At 34.8% G+C, this 24,399-nt stretch overlaps 1 protein-coding gene and 1 long non-coding RNA gene across 2 annotated transcripts; one reads left to right on the forward strand and one right to left on the reverse strand.

The window, feature by feature from the left end:
* Positions 1 to 10,747: 10,747 nt before the first annotated feature.
* LOC141594289 (1-aminocyclopropane-1-carboxylate oxidase homolog 4-like) lies at positions 10,748 to 12,627 on the forward strand. Its single transcript, XM_074414403.1, has 3 exons — positions 10,748 to 11,386; positions 11,524 to 11,842; positions 11,948 to 12,627. Exons 1-3 carry the CDS (start codon positions 10,830 to 10,832, stop codon positions 12,257 to 12,259), a joined length of 1,188 nt encoding a protein of 395 aa, XP_074270504.1. The 5' UTR covers positions 10,748 to 10,829; the 3' UTR covers positions 12,260 to 12,627.
* Positions 12,628 to 18,127: 5,500 nt separating this feature from the next.
* Positions 18,128 to 20,396, reverse strand: LOC141594290 (uncharacterized). The gene is made up of 2 exons (XR_012522099.1): positions 19,880 to 20,396; positions 18,128 to 19,057 (listed from the first exon to the last, which is right to left on the reverse strand). It is a non-coding gene; the product is annotated as an uncharacterized LOC141594290 (long non-coding RNA).
* Between the last annotated feature and the right edge of the window lie 4,003 nt (positions 20,397 to 24,399).

Genomic DNA, 24,399 nt, shown 5'->3' on the forward strand with positions numbered 1-24,399 from the left:
CTCTTTTGATATATTGTTTGCATGCATAAAATCCGTTTTAATTTTATGACAAATTATTTAGACATATATGAGTATGTTAATATGTATATGAATCTACATTTCTATCAAAAAGGACTATATAAAATGCACATATCAGGATACATTAGACCTAGTGTATCACCGTAGGGAGCACCAGTTCTGTTTGTCAAGAAGAAAGATGGGAGCTTGAGGTTGTGCATCGACTATAGGGAGCTGAACAGAGTGACGGTAAAGAACAAGTATCCTTTGCTAAGGATAGATGATTTGTTTGATCAATTGAGCGGTGCAACAGTCTTTTCTAAGATTGATTTGAGGTCGGGTTACCATCAGGTGAAGATTAGGGAAGAGGACATACCAAAGACAGCTTTTACATCGAGGTATGTTCATTATGAGTATGTGGTGATGCCGTTTGGGTTATCTAAAGCACCTGCCGTGTTTATGGATTTGATGAACCGGGTCTTCAGTCAGTTCTTAGATCGGTTTGTGGTGCTCTTTATAGATGATATCTTAGTCTTTTCTAAGACTAAAGAGGAGCATGAGGAGCATTTGAGGATTGTGTTGCAAACCTTGAGAGAACATCAGTTGTATGCAAAGTTGTCCAAGTGTGAGTTCTGGTAAGAGGAAGTTGCTTTTCTGGGGCATGTGATTTCAAAGAAAGAGGTAGTTGTGGATCCGGCAAAGATTGAAGCAGTTACCAATTGGGAAGCACCAAAGAATGTGGTAGAGATCAGGAGTTTCTTGGGTTTAGCAGGGTATTATCGGCGGTTCGTTAAAGATTTCTCCAAGATAGGTAGACCTATGACAGCCTTGATGAGGAAAGAGAACAGGTTTCGTTGGGATGAAAGTTGTGAGACGGCGTTCCAGACATTAAAGGAGCGTTTGACCACAGCTCCAATCTTATCTTTGCCTGAAGGGAGTGAGAACTTTGAGGTGTATTCAGATGCTTCAAAGAATGGGTTGGGTTGTGTGTTGATGCAGAATGGGAAAATGATTACCTATGCTTCTAGGCAATTGAAGCCTTATGAGGAGAACTACCCTACACATGATCTAGAGTTGGGTGCAATTGTATTTGCTCTTAAGATTTGGAGACATTATCTATATGGGGCAACCTTTAAGGTGTTTTCAGATCACAAGAGTCTCAAGTAAATCTTCACTCAAAAGGAGTTGAACATGAGACAGAGGAGGTGGATGGAGTTGATTGGGGATTATGACATGGATATTATATACCATGAAGGGAAAGCTAATGTGGTTGCAGATGCTTTGAGCAGGAAGAGTGTGCTTTCTCTTTGCACGGTTGTGTCTTTGATGAGATTGAGAGATGAGGTGGAAAAGTTCGGGATACATATGATCCAGAAAGGGGATGCTATGGAGGATTTGACAGTGGGCCAGACCTTTATGATAATATTCGCAGTAAACAGGCGTTGGATCCCAAGATTGAGGAGTGGAGAGCTGGAGTAGAGAAGGGGACAGTGTCTAGATTCTCTATTCATACAGATGGTAGTGTGAGATTTGATGGGAGGTGGTGTGTTCCTAATGATGAGGAGTTGAAAAAAATAATCATGACAGAGGCTCATTGCACACCATACTCGGTACATCCAGGCGGTGACAAGCTATACAAAGATTTGAAGAAGACTTTCTGGCGGCCTGGGATGAAGAAAGAAACATCTGAGTTCGTGGCTCGTTGTTTGACATGTCAGAGAGTGAAAGGGGAGCAGCGACGACCACAAGGTAATATTCAGTCTTTTGAAGTACCTGAGTGGAAGTGGGAGTCCATTTCTATGGATTTTATCATGGGTTTACCGAAGAGTCAATAGGGTAGTAACATGATATGGGTTATAGTGGATCGTCTGACCAAGTCAGCTTATTTTGTGCCAATGAAAGATACTTGGACTAAGACACAGTTAGCTTTGGCTTATCGGAAAAACGTGGTTCGACTGTATGGGGTGCCTAAGGACATAGTGTCTGATAGAGATTGGAGATTCATCTCACGGTTTTGGAAAGAGTTGCAGGAGTCTATGAGAACTACCTTAAAGATGAGTACAGCATTTCATCCTGCGACAGATGGCCAGACGGAGAGGACCATCAAGACTCTAGAGAATATGTTAAGAGCTTGTGTTATGGATTTTGGTGGTAGCAGGGAACAGAGGTTAAATTAGATTGAGTTTTCCTACAACAACAGCTATCACACCAGTATTGGCATGACGCCATTTGAGGCTTTATATGGGAGGAGGTGTAGGAGTTCGATTTTTTGGGACGATAGTGCTGAGGTAGTGGTTTTAGGACCACAGATGGTGCATGAGATGGTGGAGCAGATTTAGCTGATCAGACAGAGGATGAGAGCGGCCCAGGATCGACAAAAGAGTTATGCAGATCTGCATCGCCGGGATATAGAGTTTCAGGTTGGGGACAAGGTTCTTTTGAAAGTGTCTCCTATGCGTGGGGTCATGAGATTTGGTAAGAAAGAGAAGCTGAGCCAGAAGTTTATCGGTCCTTATGAGATTTTGGATCTTGTAGGTGAGGTTGCTTATCGGTTGCATTAGATAAAGTGCATAATGTGTTTCATGTATCTCGGCTGCGGAAGTATGTTAGTGATCCGTCACATGTGTTAGAGGTCGAGAACATAGAGCTGGATGAGTCCTTGTCTTATCTTGAGGTGCCTAAACAGATTCTTGATCGAAAGGTTAGGAAAACTAGACATGGTGAGACAGTGTTGCTTAAGGTTCTTTGGTCTAACCATGAGGTTGAGGAGGCTACATGGGAGGCGGAAGAGGCTTTGAGGGAGCGGTACCCGGCTCTTTTTTATCAGGTATGTATGGTTACGGGGACGTAACCTTGTTTCTTTTAGGGGGTAGGAGATGGTCGCAAAGAGTTTTTACATGTGTTATGTTGGTTTTGATATATAGTTAGTAGTTGTTTTCAGTCGGGTTGAGTTTGGTTTGGGAAGTATGTTTGGGAGTTTTATGTCGAGTTTTGTTTTTGTTGTTGTGTCGGGAGGATGTTAGTGTGCTTTTGTTTTGGTTGTGGTTTGAACTTCGGGGACGAAGTTCTTTTTAAGGAGGGAAGACTGTAATACTACGGTTTTATGTGTCTTGGGGTACTCTATCGAGTGGGGTTTACTCTGTCGAGTAAGTTTGATTTTATGCAAAACAACAGTCTTCCTGTAGGGTACTCGATCGAGTAAGGGTCACTCGATCGAGTAAGTGACTTACTCGATCGAGTAAGTCGGTTTACGGGTGATTTGCGACGGGTTTGTTAACAATGCGGATTAATATATATACTTTCGTCATTTTTTCATAAAACACTTTTACAAAACCTAAATCACAATCAAGGAGAAGTTTCAAGTTACGTTGCCTAATCCCTTCGCATTATTAGCAAATCCTGGAGCTAGAAGTGTCGGTTTTCGTCGTTCTTTGCACCTTTGTGATCCTTGCGTCGTGGCTAATTTCTACATATCATTTTTATATCGTTTGGTTAATGTTGGTTAAACCCTAATTGGGTGATTTGTGGGTTTTTGGTGGTTATGTGATTATGGTAGTGATAATATGTATGTATGTATAGGAGGAAGGTTCGTTGAGGAGATATTCCGAGTTAGCTGCTTGATCGTCTGATTTCGTGTTGCTTCCAGGTAGGGTTTCCCTACTCATTATTAGTTACATGTTGTGTGTGGTGAATGTGTTGTGGTTATTGATTAATTATAAATTTGGTGATCTTGACGGTTGTTGGTTTCATACTCTTGTTTGGTTTGTATCTGTCTGTGATCTTAGGGTTGCGTCCCTGGCTGAGTGGAGTCACTTGCGGTAGTGGCTTCATGCCCTTGGTTCACCCTCTGTGAAACCTGCCACAGGAGGGGATGTGCACATTAAGAAAACTTGGGTTTATCGCTCAATGGTTGATGACCGGGGATTTGGTGAGTACGGCTGCGGTCCCCACTGTCGGTGTGGAGTACGTGTTGCGATGGGTACTCTGGCAGGACTACACACTTTTAGTGTGTAGTCGGTTGTGTGGAGATTGGTTATGGAGACTGGGGAATTCTTGTGTTGATTGAGCTGTTTTGGCATTTGTCTCATTGTGGCTTTGTATCGTGTAATTAGTATTGACCCCGTTGTTTGTTTTTAAAACTGTGGTGATCCATTCGAGGATGGTGAGCAGTTATTGAGCAGGTATGATATGACACATATGGGATAGCTGGGATGAGTCACCACGTGGCAGTTAGAAGAGTCTTCCGCTGTGTCAGACGATGTTTTGTAGTTTTGATAGATTTGCCAGTAGACCGTTTTGACTACTTTGTATTTCAGTTTAACAGTTTTAGGCTTTTGAACATGTAATCACTTAAACCGTATTTTACTTTTAAATCATGTTTCTTCATTGTCTTTTGATTATCATTGCCTCGGGTAACCGAAATAGTGACGTTCTTATACCTAAGTGGTCCTGGTAAGGCACTTGGAGTATGGGGGTGTCACATGCATATTATTATACAAATCGATGTGCTTCAATTTTATTAATTCTTTCTAAATCCCTCAGCTTTAGCTAGAATAGGCAATGGGCCGTGTTGGGCCGGCCGACGTGCCTCCCCCAAAATTGGCCCGGCCGAGGCACAGATATTGGGCTCCTCGGGCCGTACCGTGCCAGGCCCACTGATCCAAACCTATGCCGCGGCCCGCTCAAGGCACGACCATTTTCGTGCTTGGGCCGTGCCTGGCCCATGGGCTTTTCGTGCCTTGTCCGTGGGCTGACCCATGTGCTTTAATATTGTTTTTTTTTATTTTAAAGAAAAACGTTATATAATTGATATATTTTTAATAATTTTTGTTTAATAAATAATGATTAATGGTTTAAATATATATTTTATTAAATTTTAATGTACTTTTTGTTTAATAAATGATGATAATGGTTTAATATATATTTTATTAAATATTAATGTACTTTTTATTTAATAAATAATGATCAATGAGCCATTTTTCGAGCCTGGCCGGGCCAAGCCCGTCGTGCCTGGTGCGTGCCTGAAGAAAATCGCGCCGGAGCTCGTCTCAAGCCCAATTGTGTCGTGCCCGTGCTTCCTCGATTTTCTCGCCGGGCCGTGTCGTGCCGTGGGCCGTGCGTGGCCGTGCCACCCACCGGCCCACGGCCCTTTATGCCAACTCTAGCTTTAGCTTGAGGAGGTTAGTAGAAGACAGCAGACCCAAAAGAAAAGTATAGCCCCATATTTTCTCTATAATATGTAGAAAATAACTCGGTAAAAATTCACATGAATGAATGTGCATAATTATTAACTGTTTCTTTCAATAACTGTGCTTTGATGATCTCATTTTCTCGAGTGTGAAGGGTATTCAGTATACGACCCCAAATCATTTTCGGACAACTACAGTACTTGCAACTGTTGTTATCAATGTTGTTAGGATCGAATTCTACTTTGAATCGATGGGGAGGGTAGGATCGAAACAGTAGAATCGGATTGTAAAATAGTAATATTCTAAAAATTCACTAAATATAGTTTTTTATCTGGTAAAAATATATAATTGAAAATCAAAACACTTATTTATACACAAAATATTGATAATTAATAAGTTTAGTATCATTTCATGAACATGTTTCTACAAATTACATGAAATTTAGATTTTACGATGTTATTATATAAAAATGTATTTAAATATTTTTACTATGGAGTCTGATCGTAAAATCGTAAGATCGTAAAATCGTATTATGATCCTACTTCTAGAAAATTTCGAATAGATAGGATCGTAAGATTCTACAAACATGATAGAATCGTAGGATCCGGGATCGGTCAAGCATTTTTGGATCGTAAAATCGTAGAATCATAGGATCGAATCGGGATTCTGACAACAATGGTTGTTATAGAATGAATGATGAACACCTTTCGGTTTTGGAGATGGGGTAGAGAAAGAAAGGTAATAATGAGCTTATAACAGCTCCTGTACAGTGTTAAAATCAAAAAAATGTAGGAAGCATAGTGACATTTTGTTTTTTGAGACATGTGTTTTTGTTAAACATCATCTTTGCCTTATGCTAGAAGTACTCCCTCCATTCAACTCCACTTTACATGTATTCTATTTCCGTCCATTCAACTCCACTTTACATGTTTTCTTATTTGGCTAAAAAAATGAAAATTATATCCTTATTGAAAATCTTTATTTACAAAAAATGTCACCCATACCCCACACTAACCCACCATAAAACCCCACCTTTATGTTTTTTTTAATATTTTTAACCTCTTCTTTCTCTTTCCCCATGTACTTTTAATACTTTTTTTAATCCGCTGCTTAATATCCGTGTAAAAACCAATGTTGCAAAGTGGAGTTGAATGGAGGGAGTATTTCTCATGCTACATAATGTTTTGATCTCTTACACAAGAATTTGTGGGGGCCTTATAAACAGAGTGCGATTTCTGGTGCACACTCTTTTGACAATCCTTAATGATTACTCTAGGACAACTGGGAGCTTTTTGCTTCAACATAAGACACAAGTGCCTAGATTAATCATGAACTTTGTTAGTTTAGTAGAAACTTACTTCAATGCCAAGGTTTAGTAGGCTGAATATAGTGTTTACCATGCCCGAACTCGGTTGATCAACCACATCCCATACGTAGTGAATTCCATATAAATTCAGTGCAATAATGGTTCTCCCAGATTAGGAGTTAATCAGCTTTGTACAGGACCAAACAACAAACCAACTTAGCTAGCATAACCGGAAATCATCAAAATCACACTTACTGGCTATATTTCTTTACACGAAGATTCATATACAATACCTTAGCTAGGCCATCACGTTGTTCAGGAAGTCGAAGTGCTTGGCATTGCTGTGGATGAACATCCTCACGCTCTCTCACCCGGTGGGCTTAGGCATAGCCGCGTGTTTGGTTCCGGGTGACGATAAGCATCAATCATTGTTTTTACGGTTAACTTTCGACGGCGAAAAAAGTCCTTCACATACTCGTTTATTTGAACTGGTTTAAATAATTTAGGTCGCCCAGTCACATGAAACGGCAGGTAGGATCCAAAAAAACCAGTTCGCCCCGGCGGATCCAAAAACCTACCAGCCGTTTCATGTGAATGGGCGACCTAAATTATTTAAACCAGTTCAAATAAACGAGTATGTGAAGGACTTTTTTCGCCGTCGAAAGTTAACCGTAAAAACAATGATTGATGCTTATCGTCACCCGGAACCAAACATGCGGCTATGCCTAGGCCCACCGGGTGAGAGAGCGTGAGGATGTTCATCCACAGCAATGCCAAGCACTTCGACTTCCTGAACAACTTGATGGCCTAGCTAAGGTATTGTATATGAATATATGATGCTTCATGTAAAGAAATATAGTCAGTCGGTGTGATTTTGATGATTTCCGGTTATGCTAGCTAAGTTGGTTTGTTGTTTGGTCCTGTACAAAGCTGATTTATTCCCAATGTGGGAAAACCATTATTGCACTGAATTCATATGGAATTCACTAGGTATGGAATGTGGTTGATCAACCGAGTTCGCCGGGCATGTAGAGCGGATTTTACCCCGATTTACTCTGCTCTCATATACACCATTGGACAAGATTTGAATTGAACATATAAAAAATGAATACAGTTAGCTTAAGATCAGGTCCTCTGTTTGTAGGGAAAAAAAAAAGTTGACCGTATTTGGCCCATAAATAATGTACCCGGAATAAGTCTGTTTGTTGTAGTCAGATGCACCCCTCGAGAAATGAGAGGCAAAAAAAGACTCCGTCACACAAACTGTATTGAGGAAGTTCTGGGAAGCAAGGAATGTAGAGAATCGGAGGCAAAAAATACTCAAACTACAGGGCCCTATGTGAAATTGTAGCAGTATCGAAGCTAGGAATGAATGAACAAGTTTAATTTAGATATAAAAAGTTGAATTAGGGAACGTGTTAGAGTGAAGTTGGTAATGCTGATTATTGTTATACTGAAGCTTTGATTAACAATGCTATTTATAAGACAATAATGGAACCATATACTTAAGCATCTGCATTTTAAACCATCCTTTGATATATTCTATGTAAATGAAGATGCTCTGTTATCTTTGATTTTAGTCCTCATAATGAAGAATCAATCAAAGGGATGGTTTTAAATGAAGATGCCATTGATATTTTACAGTTTCAAGAAGTTACGCAACTCATAATTGAATATGATTCCATGAATTTGACATTGATATACACACAGAAGAAACATAAGGAATAATAGCTACTAAATGAATGAACATAAAGTTTAAATTAGGTAAGAATATCAAGAACCTAAATGTTCTTCATAATCTGGAAATATACACAATCAAAGCTACAAATACATAAAGTATATGATTTTTGGTCATGATTAGATTATTGCTGCTGGTTCCAACACTTCTGAGTTTAATAATCATGTAGCTCTGGAATGTGGTATCCATTTGGCTTAGTTTTTGTTGTTAATCAACACAATTTAGCTCACTTTTATGTTGTGATTGTGATTAGTTCTGCTTACATACAGAAGGGACGTGAGCTATGAGTTATTTGAGATATTCTTGTTCATGCCTTAACTAACCCATATCACCCGACCCCGTTTGACAGGTTTACATCCCTACCATAATATATAGAGAATTACAATGCAACCTGGAGTAATATCCAACGATTTGCTAATAATAGTAACTCTCCTATAGGACTGTCCTATAGCATATGACGGGCCAATAGAAAAAAAATAGTCCAATAAAAGATTAGAATCAGAAGAAAACAAGACGTCTCACACTAGATTAGAAGACTTCCTCATCAACACAACCTCCGCCGCCCCATCCCCATGAAGTTTGAAACCACCAAGCTCACCGCCTCATCGGCCACCTCTGCGACCCTACTACTCATCTACTACCTTAAGCGAGCCATCGCTTCTTCCACCAATGACTGAACACAAAAAAAGAGCACAACGCGACAACCCATCAAGATGCCGATTACCGCTAATAGATAAAGGGTTCGTATTCAATCTTAGAAGTACTAGATTTTAAGATGAGAATTCATACAACTAATATTGATATTTCATCGTTTTAGCTTTAGTATTCTCTTTTTTTAATTGAAAATTTGTGACTTTTAAGTGTTTGAACTTTTTTTTTTCCGGCCAAGGTCTTTGTTTAACTTCAAAACTTGCATTTTTAGTTTGAAAACCAGCAACTTTAGTTTGAGAACTTAGTAAATTAATGTAAGAGTTTTATTTTGATTTTGTAAAATAATTTTTTTTGGTGATATATAGATTGAGAACCTTAGATTTTAAGTTAACAAATAACCACTTTGGTTTGTTTCCTTGCTTGAGAATTTCAATTAGTATAAGGAATAAGTGACAAGTAATCCCACCCCCTTTACCTCTGTTCTCGAAGTACTTCCACCTTTTATTATTCTCAAAATAATTCTACCTTTACACTTCATCTTCTTGAAATGAGCCGTACTTAAATAACCACCACGTATTTATATTTTTAAAAATAACCCCAAACTTTTACGTATACTCTCCAATCACCACCGTATATATGCCTCAAGACTCGTTTTTCTTATTTTCCGACTCATCAATTAACGATTTATGTCTTATACCCAGATTACCCTTTTCCTACATTATCCTTACTCCCGAAATCATTCGATCATTTGTAAGAAAATCATCAACTTACTCTCAAATCACATTAATCCCTAAATCCCCAAATTCCTAACTAAATCCCCAAACCCATCTATCAATTGATCATAAGTCAACATCTTTATAGTTCACACCATTAAATGACTTTATTATCTACAGCCAAGCTCATACCATTATCATGACTATTTTTATAATTTACTTTCAGTTTTGTTAATAACACTTGTTTATTTTTATAATTTAATTTCAGTTTTGTTTCGGGTTGCTAGTGCAAGATTAACAAGAATATTTTATTACTCCTTCCATTTTATAATATAAGTCGTTTTAGAAAAAAATAATTTTTTTAAATATGTCATTTTACATTTTTCCATGTATTACATAGTATTTTCATTTCCTAAAGCACTAATAATTAGGAAAAAGATGTAATTTATGGCACTTTATTGTGGAAAAAAAGTTTACTTTTTTATTTTTCAAAAAGCATTTATAACAGCTAACTAATAATACTTCCTCCATTCAACTCCACTCTACCTATTTCTATTTTTTACACTATTTACAAATGCACATTCAATCTCGATTTTTTCTTAATACATAAGTGAAAATATATTCATGTGGGATCTTATTTGATTCGTCTTTACGAGTACATTAAAAATATCTAACTTTTATAATTTTTGCAGATACGTAACTAACGATATTTACCGCGTAAAACACGCGTTGGCAAACGTGAAAAAGCAAAGTGGTAGAGTGGAGTTGAATGGAGAAAGTACAACATTTACTATTACTTTTTTTTTTCTTTTATAATACTATGAAATGATTTATATCAGAAAACATAGAAAGTATCTCTTAAAATATTATTGGTCCAATTTTGAGGAACATGACCTTCAATCTTAACAATTTGCACCATATAAGATCAAAATAAAATATAACTACAATATTCGATCATTTTAGAAAACAAAATACTCGATTTTTATATTTTATTTTTTAAACGGAATCTCTATTCATGGTGACGTGCTAACAAATCTCAGGATGACACGTGATCAAGACATAATAGTGCCTAGCATATTATAGATTCCTCAATGCTTCTCCTCCGATTGAATAAATAGAAGTGTGATTGGGGGATGAGTTTCTATCCCTTCTACGTACTACCCTTCAAAAAAATTTAAAAACCAACCAATTCAACACAAGCTAATCTTAAAAACTATCCATAAACTATATTTATAATGGCTGCCAATAGAAATAACCATTTCTTTGTTGGTGAATCATCTGGTAGAAACACCAATTTGTTTAGTGGTGAATCATCCGGTGAATCGGATAACATAAAATGGGCAAAGGAATTTGACGAAAAACAACTTGACATAAAATGGTTAGCCGACAATTTACCTCATGTCCCTCGTCCGTTTTACAGTCAATCACCCCTGAGGACTATGTTCACAGAAGTCTATAATGATAATCCCATACCGATTATCAGTATGCAGCTTCCCGAGGTTGACTTAGTTGAGCAAATAAAACAAGCATCGTCAAAATTTGGTTATTTCCAAATTATAGATCATGGTGTGCCTCTTCCTCTTTGCGATCAGTTGATTGAAAAGATGAGGTCATTTTATGACATGGGTTTGGTGTTTAGGAAGAGTTGGCTTAAAAGGAGTATAACTTATGATAGAGGAGCCTTTTACAATTCAACACACGACCTCTTTAACGGCCAAGACCCTACCTGGCACGATACATTATTTCTTCGATTTGGGCCCGATCATTGTGATCCCATACCAGAAATTTGCGAGTGAGCTTTATCATATTACATATAACTCTTTATTCAATACCAAATTTACAAACCTATATACTGGGCAGCTTGATTTTAGGTTCCCAAAAAATAAAACATATAATTTTTATCTCTAATTAAATCTTATTTTTATGCAGATGTCAAGTAGATGAATGGACTAGGGAAATGACGCGTTTGTCATTTTGGATTGCCGACTTATTCGCGAAAGGATTAGGTCGTAACGATCGTCCATTTTCATGGATGTTAGGAAGGATTGGTTTTTATGGCAATTTTTACCCACGTTGTTGCGACCCCGACCGCAGAATAGTAGGCTTCCAACCCCATACAGACCCTTGTTTATTTTCAATTTTACTCCAAGATGATTCGGGTGGGCTTAATGGTTTATATAATAAAAACTGGTATGAGATAAGACCAGTTCGAGGAGCTCTTGTCATTTTTGTTGGTGACCTTATGGAGGTACATTATTTATTTAAAGATCAAATATGTTTGTTCTTTTTTACTAGAAACAGAGGAATCGAAAACTTAAGCTAACTGTGTTTATATTTTATATGTTTAATTCAGATATTGTCCGATGGTGTTTATGAAAGCGGAATCCATTACGTCAAAACCTCTACATGTGTCAGGCCAAGAGTTTCAGTACTTCAAACTTTTGCCCCAGGTTTCCAAAATGCAATATGTACGCCGATCACTCAGAGTGGCGTACCTTTAAAGTTCAATCCAGTGAACATATCCGTGTATATCAAAGAGTTTTTTAATTCAATAATGACGATAAAAACAATGGTAGGTCGTTATAAAATTCAACCTCCCATCCATGGTCGTCATGAGTCGGAACCAGATACGGAGCTATGCCTAGGCCCATCGGGTGGTATTTAACTTGTCTCTTTGCGCATCCATAAAATTTGGTCTAGATGTGTACGTACTATGTAGGCTAGTGAAGTAGTGAGTATTTTATTTGATCACTACAATTAGGACTATTTAGGAGACAGGAATCAACACATAAATCCCACACCGCTATTCTCCATATCTGATACCTCATGTCCTTTGTTTGTAAAATAGATAGCCCCTTCTATCGACAATGACAGTTGAAGTAAAATAATTATTACTAAAGAAAATTTATTTATGAGGATCTTTCTCTATAAATTCCGTAATTTTCTTGTATTTAGTTATTTTATTGCCTTTCTTGTTTATAAGATGACTTGTATTATTGTATCGTATTTACAAGTTGTTTCCCTTTGCTTTGCAAGTACATTTGCTACATTGTGTTATTATTGAGTGACAAATGGTTAATAAATTATGTGGATGGTTAAGTTACCTTTAAAAATAATCAAAATGTTTGCGAGAATAATATCAAGAGTATGATTTAGCTTGGTCCTATGAAAACAACGGGAATACATTCTTATACATGCACATGAAAGATACCAACTACTTTTTGAAACTAGGAGTTCTAGTTGGAATATAAAAGTATTTCTCCAAAAGTTTAGAGCCTATTTTATATTCACGCTTAATTCATATTAACTCAATCGATACACAATATGGATTATTTTGAATTTTATCTATCTTTGACGATTATTGCCATGAAAGATATGTAGCTCAATGAAAGTGTCATCTTCCTATCACAAAGTCCCTTCAACTTCACCACTTGTCCACTTTCACGATGTATATGCTATTGGTGCGGTCCGGTGAACATATGTAGTTCAATTTTTATCAATGCATCTATCTATCTATGCACTTAAAAAACATCACTTTTTGAGTTTAGCAATATACTATTCCCTCCCTCTCAATTATTTATTTGTTTTTGATTAAAATGTATCTTATAAAAAATAAAAAAATAAAACAAATAATTGGAAAAAAGGACTATCATCATTTAATTTTTTTGCTTAAATAGTGTTGAAACCCAAACTATTTAACAAAATGGCGCATATTTCAAACTATTTCCAAAAATGCGTCAAACGTCATCATTTCCGTTTTTTTTTTTTTTTTTGAAATTTAAAACTAATTTATCTGGGAGTCCGACAAGTTATGTGTCCCAAATTCCAAAACACAAACTTGTCTGTTATTTGAGGTCTTAGCTTCTCCCTGGGATAGCGAGAAGTTGCTTAGCAGAGCTATGTGAAATCAAGTTCAAGAGTTTTGCACATTAGCTTGGGTCGAGTTCCATCCAACATTGGAGCATAAATTCGAGTCGGCGAGATTTGCGTAAAGTCACAGTGAAATTTGTTTAAAGTTCTGATTGGATTTAGCCAAAGTCGCGTTAAGGTAAAACAAAGCTTTTCGGTCAAAGTTAAAGAAAACTCGGTCCATCGATGGTAGAATGTGTGTGTCAAGTTTAGTTTTGTAATAAAAATTCTACTATGCTTGGAGTCCTAGGATGGTGCAAAAGCCATAAGAAAAAAAAAAGAGAATATACGGGAAAAGCAGACATGGAATAAATGGCAAATGCCGAATTCAATGAAATTCCAGTTAGAAAGTTCAACATACAAACACTCAATTTCAGCCATGTAAATTATTCCTGGTGGAATCATGTCAAGGATAATATTGCAAGGAATTAGCGTTATGCAAACATATCAACTCGGAATCGGAATCTCCCTTTGATGGTGTTGTGTGGAGCTCATGACTCATCCTTTTACGGGACAGAACATTATGCAAACATTATCAAAATGCCATCTGATGTATGATAGGGTGATATTGTGTACTTTATCTGTGCTCAAATTTTTGAATAGTAGAAGAGGTAACAAAAATATTGAATTGACCCCTCAAATCGTACAATTTTCGTAGTTTGGAAAGCAATTTCAATCGGACAGAGTATGTAGCATCGAAATGAATACAAATGTAAAAAAACACGTGACACGACGAAACATCCCGTAAATTGTACGCTAGATCACAAAGGCTCGTTATGCAAACACTTGGTACCTATTGTAAAAAAAAGTTAATATTTTGGTATTAGTTATTGATTATGAAAAAGAGGACTAAAGTGGTACTGTTTACTCTCTCTGTCCCGGTCATTTGTTGTCCTTTTTCATTTTTGGGGTGTCTCAGTTAATTGTTGTCCTTTATATTTTAAGAATGGACTTGAAGAGCAATTTGATCATTTACATTCAAATTATTTCACTTGTAATTTGGTAATTGACTCCCTCCTCTTTCCTTGTTTTTTGTGCCAAAACCAAAGGACAACAATTGACCGGGACGGAGCGACTATCAATTTACCCTTTAAATTATTGAAAAAAATATGAGCACGGGTCATGTTAATAACTAAAAGTAAAACTTGAAAATAAAAAAAAATAAAAAAAATTCTTTTGCTAAATTTGTCAACCTTAGATAATTAGTTGTCAATTGCCACATTTTCTTAGTCTATATAAAAAGGGGAGTTTAGTTAATTAAAGTGATCATACAACCACCAAAGCAACAAACACATACACTTCATTTACTCTTTCTCTAATTCTAATTTTTTTTTTAAAAAAAAACTTAGATGGCCCATCAAATCAACGAAATTTATGAACAAGCTCAATTTCAATTAATTCGACTCCCACATATTCATACCCCTCCTAAGGTATTTTATATGTTGCATGCAGTTTCATGTAACGAAATGTAAAGAAATATAATCATTATAATTTTGTTGATTTGGTTTGTTATTGTTTGGTCCTTTAGATTACAAAAATTATCTACGTAAATTCCGGGAAAACTATAATGGCATTAGTTTACAACTCAATCCACTTCATATGGGATGAAGATAAATCAGCTAGTTTGTCTGAGTCGGTAATCATTATATTCAGCCGCTAAACATATTTTTGTTGGTTGCAACTTTATAGTCGAACAAAAGATCTAATACTGATTTATCTCAACAGACTACAACACCCCAGAGGGGTTCAATAATAAGGCAGTGGAAATCTTCTATTCTTGGGCTTAAGAAGAATGGAGTACTTAATGACACACCCCTTGACGGTGTCGTTCCATGCTTCGCACTTTGTGGAGATAATGAACGACTCGCATCAGCCTCCGGAGGAGCTATTAGGGCCTTCTCTATGAAAATGCGTGTTGTATGACCTTTATTTAAGCTTGATTAAACGTGAAACATACACATTATTGCGATCGTGTCAAGGACTTATAAAAAAAGATTAATAAAAGGCAATATATATTTATTCTTGAAAATACTAATTAGTCGTATTAAGTTTGTTAATCTTTGAAATTAAATCCTTAAATATAATTTGAAATGTTATAATTGACCACCTTTAGTTTAACAAATGTGAAATTCAATCCTATTGTTTTTTTAATTTAAATATTTTATGCTTAGTTACAAGTTCTTACACAATTCAACAACTTTACAATTTTTTTCCAATCTACAAATCATAACTAGTTTTTAAACCCGTGCACTGCACGGGTGGTAATGAAAGGTATTATCAAAAAGAAATAACATAAGTATTTTTAGATTTAGTAAATAACTACATTTTAGAAAATTTTACATTGTCATGCACTTTTGATAAGTTTATGTTGCCTAACTTTATTCGAAATACTCTGTTTTTTTCCTCGATTTTTTAACTTATAAGAGGTGAAATCTGAAAAGTAGATATACAATTATTGTAGATTTCATAAGTTTTTTATTTACGCAATTTACATTTAATTTTACTTATTGTGGTACGCTTTTATCATATTATACCTCTTTTTTATTCTCTTCTTAATTTTCTACCTTCTCTCTTATTTCCACTCCCATCCAGCATTGCCTGGACGGCTGGAAGCAACATTCGCCATCACTTTACCTTAAGACCCATCAATGGAAACAACATTCGCCATCACTCTACCTTAAGACCCACCAGCAGACCCTCCACCGCAATTGTACTCAACACCTAGAACCACGACATCCCTCGCAACCCCTATCTCAGCAGCTCCCTACAACTAACCACCACCTTGCAATCCATATTCTACGTCCTCTAACTACCCTACCCCCTCTTACCCACCATAACTACACTACGTCCCGTATCTCCCACAGTCCCCCACGATCCTGGTCCCATTCCATGTGTGACCCCTAACCCTTCTTGTAACTTTATGCGTCTCCCCACCCCAAAATTATCCACCCATCGCAACCTCTCTCCTATCACGACCTCCCACCATAAACGCCGCCCATTCATTTGCATTTTACGTCGCCAAATACTATATTTTTTTTCTAATTTTTTTCTTTTGATAATTGTGCGATGTTGACATTTGCCTTTCAACATCCTCTATTTACTAAAAAAATTGGAAAAGTTTGGAATTTCCGCGCGTAAAATGCTTTACCTATAAGTTGGGTCTTAATTTAGAAAGTTATTCTATGAGTATATATATAATGATTTCGAATATCTTCTCAAATAATAAAACTTACATAATTGGGCTTAATATTTTGACTCATATTATTAAACAATTTCTTCATATATTACAATTGTACATATTCAAATTTTGCTCACATTATTAAATTAGTTTATGTATTCCACCTTTTCTTTATATTTTTTGTTTCGCATATTCTAAAAAAGAATTACAATAATAGCTGCACATTTGACTAAAACGTTTTTTATGGATAAAAAAGATCGTAAGTTGTTTATGTTAAATCGACAAATCTTATTTTTTTTAAATACCTTTTCTAGAAAAAAAAAGTCTCACATAAATTGTTAATTTATTAGGGCTAAAAATGTTAAAATTTTATTTTTATCTCCTAATACTTCACATTTAAAATTTGTTAGTTTCACAGTTAAATACAATGAATTTAATTGTTAAGATCTACTCCCTCCGTTCCAGTGATATGTTTACACTTCCTTTATTTCCCCCTCATAAAATAAAGGAAATGTAAACAAATAATCGTAATAGAGGAGTATATACAAAACGATCTAAAAATTGCGCTTTGCGCGAGATCTACCCTAACTGTTAAATAAAACAATAGTACTCGAACTTTACGTTAGTTGGTTGTTTAGGCGATGAGTATCAAACTTTTAAAGTCTTTCTCTATCAGTAATGAGCATTTACAACTTAATATTTATCCTTGTAAAATAAACCTAACTTAATAAGGTTGAATTGGACGAAAAAGAAAGTTATAAAGACATTAAGACCCGATCTGACCAAGTTACAACCTTAACTTTTTTGGACACAAAATAACATTTTCAACCCTTAATTTTTTTCTTTTTTCAAAAATAACTAATTAAAATCTAACTTAGTTTATTGGTGAGATCTATCACCCCACCCACAAATCATGGTCCGTAAACATTTTCACGGGCCCTAATCATTTTGTGTTGAAAAGCAAAGATTTTAAAAGAAAATTGGAGGTAGTTTGTTTCATTTACGTACCTTATAATTGTATACAAAAAGAGCAATGGCAAAGTGAATACTTTATGGAAGCTTTACATAAATATTATAGCTTAATATCAAAATAAAGAAAATACGAATTAAAATGAATTCATATTACCTTTGATAAATACGAACTTCATTTTGCGGGAAATAATAGATTATGGAACTCAATTTTTGAGAGTTTATTTCCACTATAAGACCTTGACTTATTTCATTTATTTATGAACTTAATATCTAACTTCCTTATGTATCTACCTGTTCTACGGCAAACGGGTCAATGAATTCGACTTCGGTTTGATTTAAATGAGTTCGGTTATCGGGTTGAGTTAAATTGGCTGTCTATCGATGAATCGAACATAAAAGGGAAAAAATAATACTCTATTTTATATATATGTTTCTAACCTCTCTATAATTTGAAAAAAGAAATTGATATTAATGTGAGAATTCTTCACTTTATATTAAATCTCATACTCTTAACTTTTTATGGAATATATATGAGTCTATCAATATATACAGAGATTATACTGTACTTCATATTTTGTACTTCTATGTTCTAATCACAGACAGTAATACTGTATTACAGAAAGATAGATGTCATGAATGTTCGATGTATCAACTATCAACTTCCCATCCTTCTTGACCGTCCAATTTAGCTGCATGAAATGAAATTTCTATAAATTCTTTATTAAATATTTACTATTACTCTGTTTAAGTGAATAGTTTATATTTGACTTATTTTGTGGAAGGAAATAAAGTAAGTGTAAACTATTAACTGAAATGGAGGTAGTATATCATCAATTTAAAATTAATTGAGATGTACCAGGGTTAACCCATCCCTCTTGACCCTTTACAAACATTTATCTTTTTGGTTGGTTGTCTTCAATGTTTCAAAGGTTGCCCAAAACTTCGACTTTAATCAATATCTTACCGTCGTCCTCTGTTTATACCCTGTACATCTTAGTAGAATAATTATGGGAAATGTTACAATAGTGATTAAAAATAAAAATTAGTTAATTGTAACTCGAAAAGTGAAAAAGAGACATTAACACCCGTAGTAAGTCTTTTTTTGGTCACTAAATCTGATTGATTTACAAACTAATGCATGAAAATATGTAAATGGATATAGAAGATCATAGAAACTGTAAGAGAAAAAACAAAACTTCCTTTTCCAAAATGATTCTATAAAACAAAAGGCAGTGGGGTATATTTATACAAATCCAAAGATTAACCTATATCTAACACGTCCCCCATAAATTGTTGTTCTATTAACCTACATTAGTTACACTTCATTAGTTACTTACAGAGTGTGGAATACTCCAATCCAATCCACTGATTTTCACTTGTTACCTCAACTTTAGGGTCACCCATCTGCAGAAAAGTCGAGCAAAAACAAAGACTAAGACATTTGCAAACAACAAAGCTTTCTCCTTTCATTATAAAGGTTCAATTTTATCAAAAGTAATTTTCTTGTGCGAAGATCTTTTCCGTGCTTTTTTTTTTTTTTTTGCAAAATGTGACTACTTTGCGTAAATCATGAATACCCTGAAAAACATGGTAATTTTTTAGTCATATAAAATAGTCGCTATTTGCCCACTTTTTGATCGACGGTCTCACTATAGAATTTGTATTTTATCAATTATACCATTTAAAATCATTTATTCCATACTAAACAATGTGAGCAAATTTATAATTAACTTATATTTCATCTGCCCCGCTCAATTGTTGTCCTTTCATTTTGGCACAAAGACCAAGAAAGGAGTAGGGGGTCAATTACTAAATGACAAGTGGAACAAATTGAATGTGAATGATCAAATTACTCATGAAGTTCATTCTTGAAATAAAAATGACAACAATTGACTAAAAGATCCAAAAATAAAAATGGACAACAAAATGACCGAAACAGAGTACTTTTATATTCTCTACACCAATACACCCATAATTTGGAACCAAATCCGAAAATCAAAATAATTTGCATGGAATTACAAACTTTACCACGTCAAGATTATTATGGGAACAAAATGTGCACGTCAACGATATTACGGTAAAACGTCGTTAACATATTTCAAATGGTAAATGTAACTATGATGAAACATGCCTTTTTGTTAAATAAAACAAATTAAAAAAATTGCGAAGTGATTCATATTTAGATTCTTAAAAATTAAAAATAAGAAATCTTAGGAATTTTCATACCAACACTTATAAAGACGATAACGAAGATTGTCGAATAATGGCTGGTGGTGATAAGCGAAGGAACTAAGGTATCAGCACAACCAAAAGAAGAAAAGATGATGGTGCGTGGAATGGTGGACTGCTCGTATCTCATCCACGACGCCTTTTAATCCCGTGTTCATTGAATATTTCATAAGCTTTTCATTGTACATTTAAATGTTTATTAAAATACCATGGTTTGGAATATGCTGTATATATGTGACATTAAGTTAAATATGGGTAATGATCAATATTTCCGTTTATTGCATTGCATTTAATTGCAATATCCATATTATCATCATCTATAGGGCATAAGGTTTTCTAATTAAGAAATAATTGTAATTTTGCGTGATTTATTGCCGATTTTAAAATGGATGAATATATGGAACGTTAAATTAGGAATAAATAACCTTCAAAAAGATATGGTCGAGGAATATTTATTTGTTTACCTTAATTAGGGTCAATGACTTGAGAATTATCACTTTCATTTGATTATATTGCCTTTTATAAAGCTAATCAAGCTGGATATCTAAATAAAATAAATGATTACACCTTTTTTATGTTTTTTTTTTAATTAGGGAGTATGACACGTGGCGTCTGAATGTGTTGTGACACATGGCAATCAAAGAGGCAACCGGTTGTTGCTTTAATATAATATATGATACAACTCATACATTTTTATAAAATAAAACTTTGCCGATTTTTATATAATTTATGCACGTGCAATTAATTTTACTGTTATATATTTTTTTTATAGAAATTAGTAAATTAAAGTTGTAAGTAATGCTTTCTTTTGTGAATATGAATTTAAGATGTTTTTTTTGTCTTGTGAAATTTGGTTAAAAATAAAAGAATGAGTATGTCATGTAAATTTAAAATCTAGTTCTTTCAAGTTTGCATGGAGTGGCTTGGAGATCTCAATAATGTCCTCATAATCTCCGTCTACAGGGTCCGTCTAACATTAGTAAAGTATATGTAGTATAATAATTTATAGGGGGTTAAATAGAATAGAAGTTTATACCTCACTCTCTTATTTAAAGCAAGCCCGTCAATAAGGGAGAATCTAGAAATAAAATTTTAGAATAATAAATTTTCCAAATATCGTTTTATGTTTATGTTAAGGGATTTTATCCTCATATAAACTACATGATATATAGTTTATGGCAACCAAATATAAGGGGTTTTGTTCAATTGAGATGAAAATTAAGTGAGAAGTAAAAACCATTATCATCGTTTAAGCTTAGAAAATAAGACCCAATTAATTAGAATAATAATGTTGGCTATATTTTCGTCACATCTTTTAATACTATATGATTACAAGCAATATAAGCGTCATTACTTACATAAATTAGTGTTGCATGCATGATCATGTGTAGATATAACTAATAATTGAAATTGTGTTTTCATATACAAAGCAAAAAAAAATGAAATATGTTATTATAAATACTTATTTAGTATTCGTGCAGCGCATGAGCTTACGTAATGATGAAAATTCTGATCATTTATTTGTTACACATCTCTCCATTTTGAGCGCAGCCTCTGTACAGCATTTCGCCTATACATGCAAGAGGGCCAACAATCCCTACGTCTATTATCTATCATCCAAAAGATAGCAATATCATCATTATAGGGACGGAAGACTCTTTCATTCTAGTACATAAGATTCTAGAAATGGAGGTACTTTAAATTTGCATTTCTAGCCTGTCGAGGTACTTTGCATTAGATAGCCTGGGAGATAATTAAAATTTATGGTTGATTGTGTGTTGGTCTATATAGGATGTAGCGCTAAAAAAAGGACACTCAAAAAGAGTTACGGGTTTAGCAATAACGGACTCGGGAGATTTGTTGGTCTCAACAGGCGCAGACGCTCGGGTGTTTATCTCATACAAATCTCTCTATTTTCTGTATAATGTCTAGTGCCTTTGTGTACTAATAATCTTTTGTTTTATGATCCTGTCTAGATTTGTGTGTGAAGTAAAGGTGATCATGAAGGGCCAAGACAAAATGCGGTGTATTTGGAGTTTCCACAAGGAACACCGATACCACCATCGGACACGCTTGTCGAGTTTCACTGAGACCAGAAACATGTACTTGTCATACACAAGCTACAATTGTCTCAATATGAAACAAGGTGGTTAACATGCCTAAATCAGGTTTGTCAATTTCCAGGTATTAAATACCGATTTGTGATTATGTTGAACAGACAACTAATAGTGTATTTTTATCAATTGTAGTGGGTTGTACCGGATTGCTATGAACAGATCTCTCACGCGACATATTCGTGTGATGGTAAGCTTGTATATGCAGGTTTTACGGATGGAGCGATTTGCATCTTTAATGCTGCAAGCCTCTTAATAAAATGTCGGATTCATCCTAATGCATACCTACCATCAAGCCGGTACAATTCACAAACACTTAATTGCCATTCATAATAAATTGTTTAGAGAAATGTTTTTTCTTATCAAATCTTGTATAATTGATATTGTTGCAGTTTCTCCATCGTCCATTCACTTGTGATCGCGGCACATCCAGAAAGACCAAATCAGTTTGTTGTAGGAGTGGCATATGATGGGTTTTATGTATTAGAGTCCCATGAGTCTTGGGAAAAATGGGACAGTTGCCTTGGGAAAAGGACACGGGAGATATCGAACGATCCGCCCCGTTATTCGGGGCACATTGGTACATCAACACAGGGAGGACTAATTAATATGCAGAAATGACCAATTCGACTAGTGGTAGCCATGTGCACGTAACTCGTAAGGTTCTAAAAAGTGGACTCGGAACATGTGATAAAAGGGTAAAGGGGATTGTAAAAGGAAGAAAAAGTGTGGTAAATCTGGTAATGGATTTACTTTGTTCCAATGTTGCGTAGGCAATGAGGGAGATGGGTAAGTATACTGTTATGCTGTTATTGGTCGAGACATGTTTTTACACTCTATCTAAAGTATGAGATTCCATGTATTATTCAGATTGTCTTCTGAATATTATAATTAATGTGTTTATGTTGATCACATTATGAAGTCAAAATATGACCCGTTATAACCCTGATTTTGATATATTATTCCATATATTTAAAGGAGAGATTCCTTATATAATTCCAAGAAATTGATCCAATTGTGTTGAACTTGATTTCGATAGACCCGTTATAAACCCGAACTAAAATAACTCAAACATAAAAAAATAACTGTATATGTAAGTGAGGGTACAAACTACAACCATTCAAAGAAATATGACGAAATACAGATTATTGGTTTAATTCTTGAAGCAATGACCGAGATTATTAATCGTACTAAAAACGACTAAACCAAGGTCATTGATCTTACTCAAAATGACATATAGATTATACAGAGTATTAGTAGTAGTAAACCTATTTAACATAGATATTACTCCCTCTCTCTCAGTCAATAATTTATATTTACTTTGTTTTTCCCTCACAAAATAAAGTAAATGTAAACTATTTACTAGGATAGAGAGAATAATTATATGCCTTGATACATGAATGATTATTATAATGTCTTGAAGATTGATATTTGCATACAATACTCGAGCCCTTTTTTTAATGGTGGTTATTGTATTTTTTCTTAATTGCTTAATGGCTCGGGAAAACTAGACAATCCCCCATTCCCCCCTTATACTAAAAGAATAAGAAAACTGAAAATTTTCCGGTCTAAATCATTTGTTTGCTCTTTTTATCTTTGTGAGGCATTTTAATCAAATGCAAATAAATGATCAGTACTACAAATGAGCACTTGAGTTACGGCTAAATTCGTGGCGCAAGTGCTAAATTTTTGTGGCTAAATCATTTTGCCACGGGAATACCTTCCGTAACGCAAGTGGCCGTGGCTAAGAGATAGCAACGGGAAAAAAAAGAATGTGGCTATTATTGAATTTTTGGCCATGGAGTATCTCTTGGCTAATAACTCTCGTGGCCAAAAAAATTTCCCGTGGCGAAAAAATAAATTCCGTGGCAAATAATATATATGAAAATTAAATAAACAAAACGTAAAATAATTTTTTTTTCATAATAGATATTTTATCATATATGGAACCGTGACAATCTAGGTACTTGTTTCGCTAGTTAACTCGATTCATTTGAACATTATTTGGTTTCACCAGTCATGCATCCGCACGCAACGGAGAGGCTTCCCAGGAGGTCACTTATCCCAACACTACTCTCATTTGAGCACGCTTAAATGTAGAGTTTTTTTTTGTTGTGCTACCGAAATTGAAAGTTAAATTTGTTGATATAATTAGCACTTTGAATCGTTTTAAGCTTATTTTTTTTCTTTCGAATTTACCTTTAGTACTATTTAGTTATAAATATGTTACATAATTTACAAATTTTTGCTGGAAAAACATTATTTTGGCCAAAACAATCGAATTTTAGATGTTAACCTCACGACTAATGATTTTAACGTCATTTTTTTTTGCCGAAATCAGCAAAACGATTTTCTCCAAAAAGTAAACTTAATATTGTGTTCCTAACATTTTTTATTTCTTTA

Source organism: Silene latifolia, chromosome 8, assembly GCF_048544455.1.
Source record: "Silene latifolia isolate original U9 population chromosome 8, ASM4854445v1, whole genome shotgun sequence".
Lineage (NCBI taxonomy): Eukaryota > Viridiplantae > Streptophyta > Magnoliopsida > Caryophyllales > Caryophyllaceae > Silene > Silene latifolia.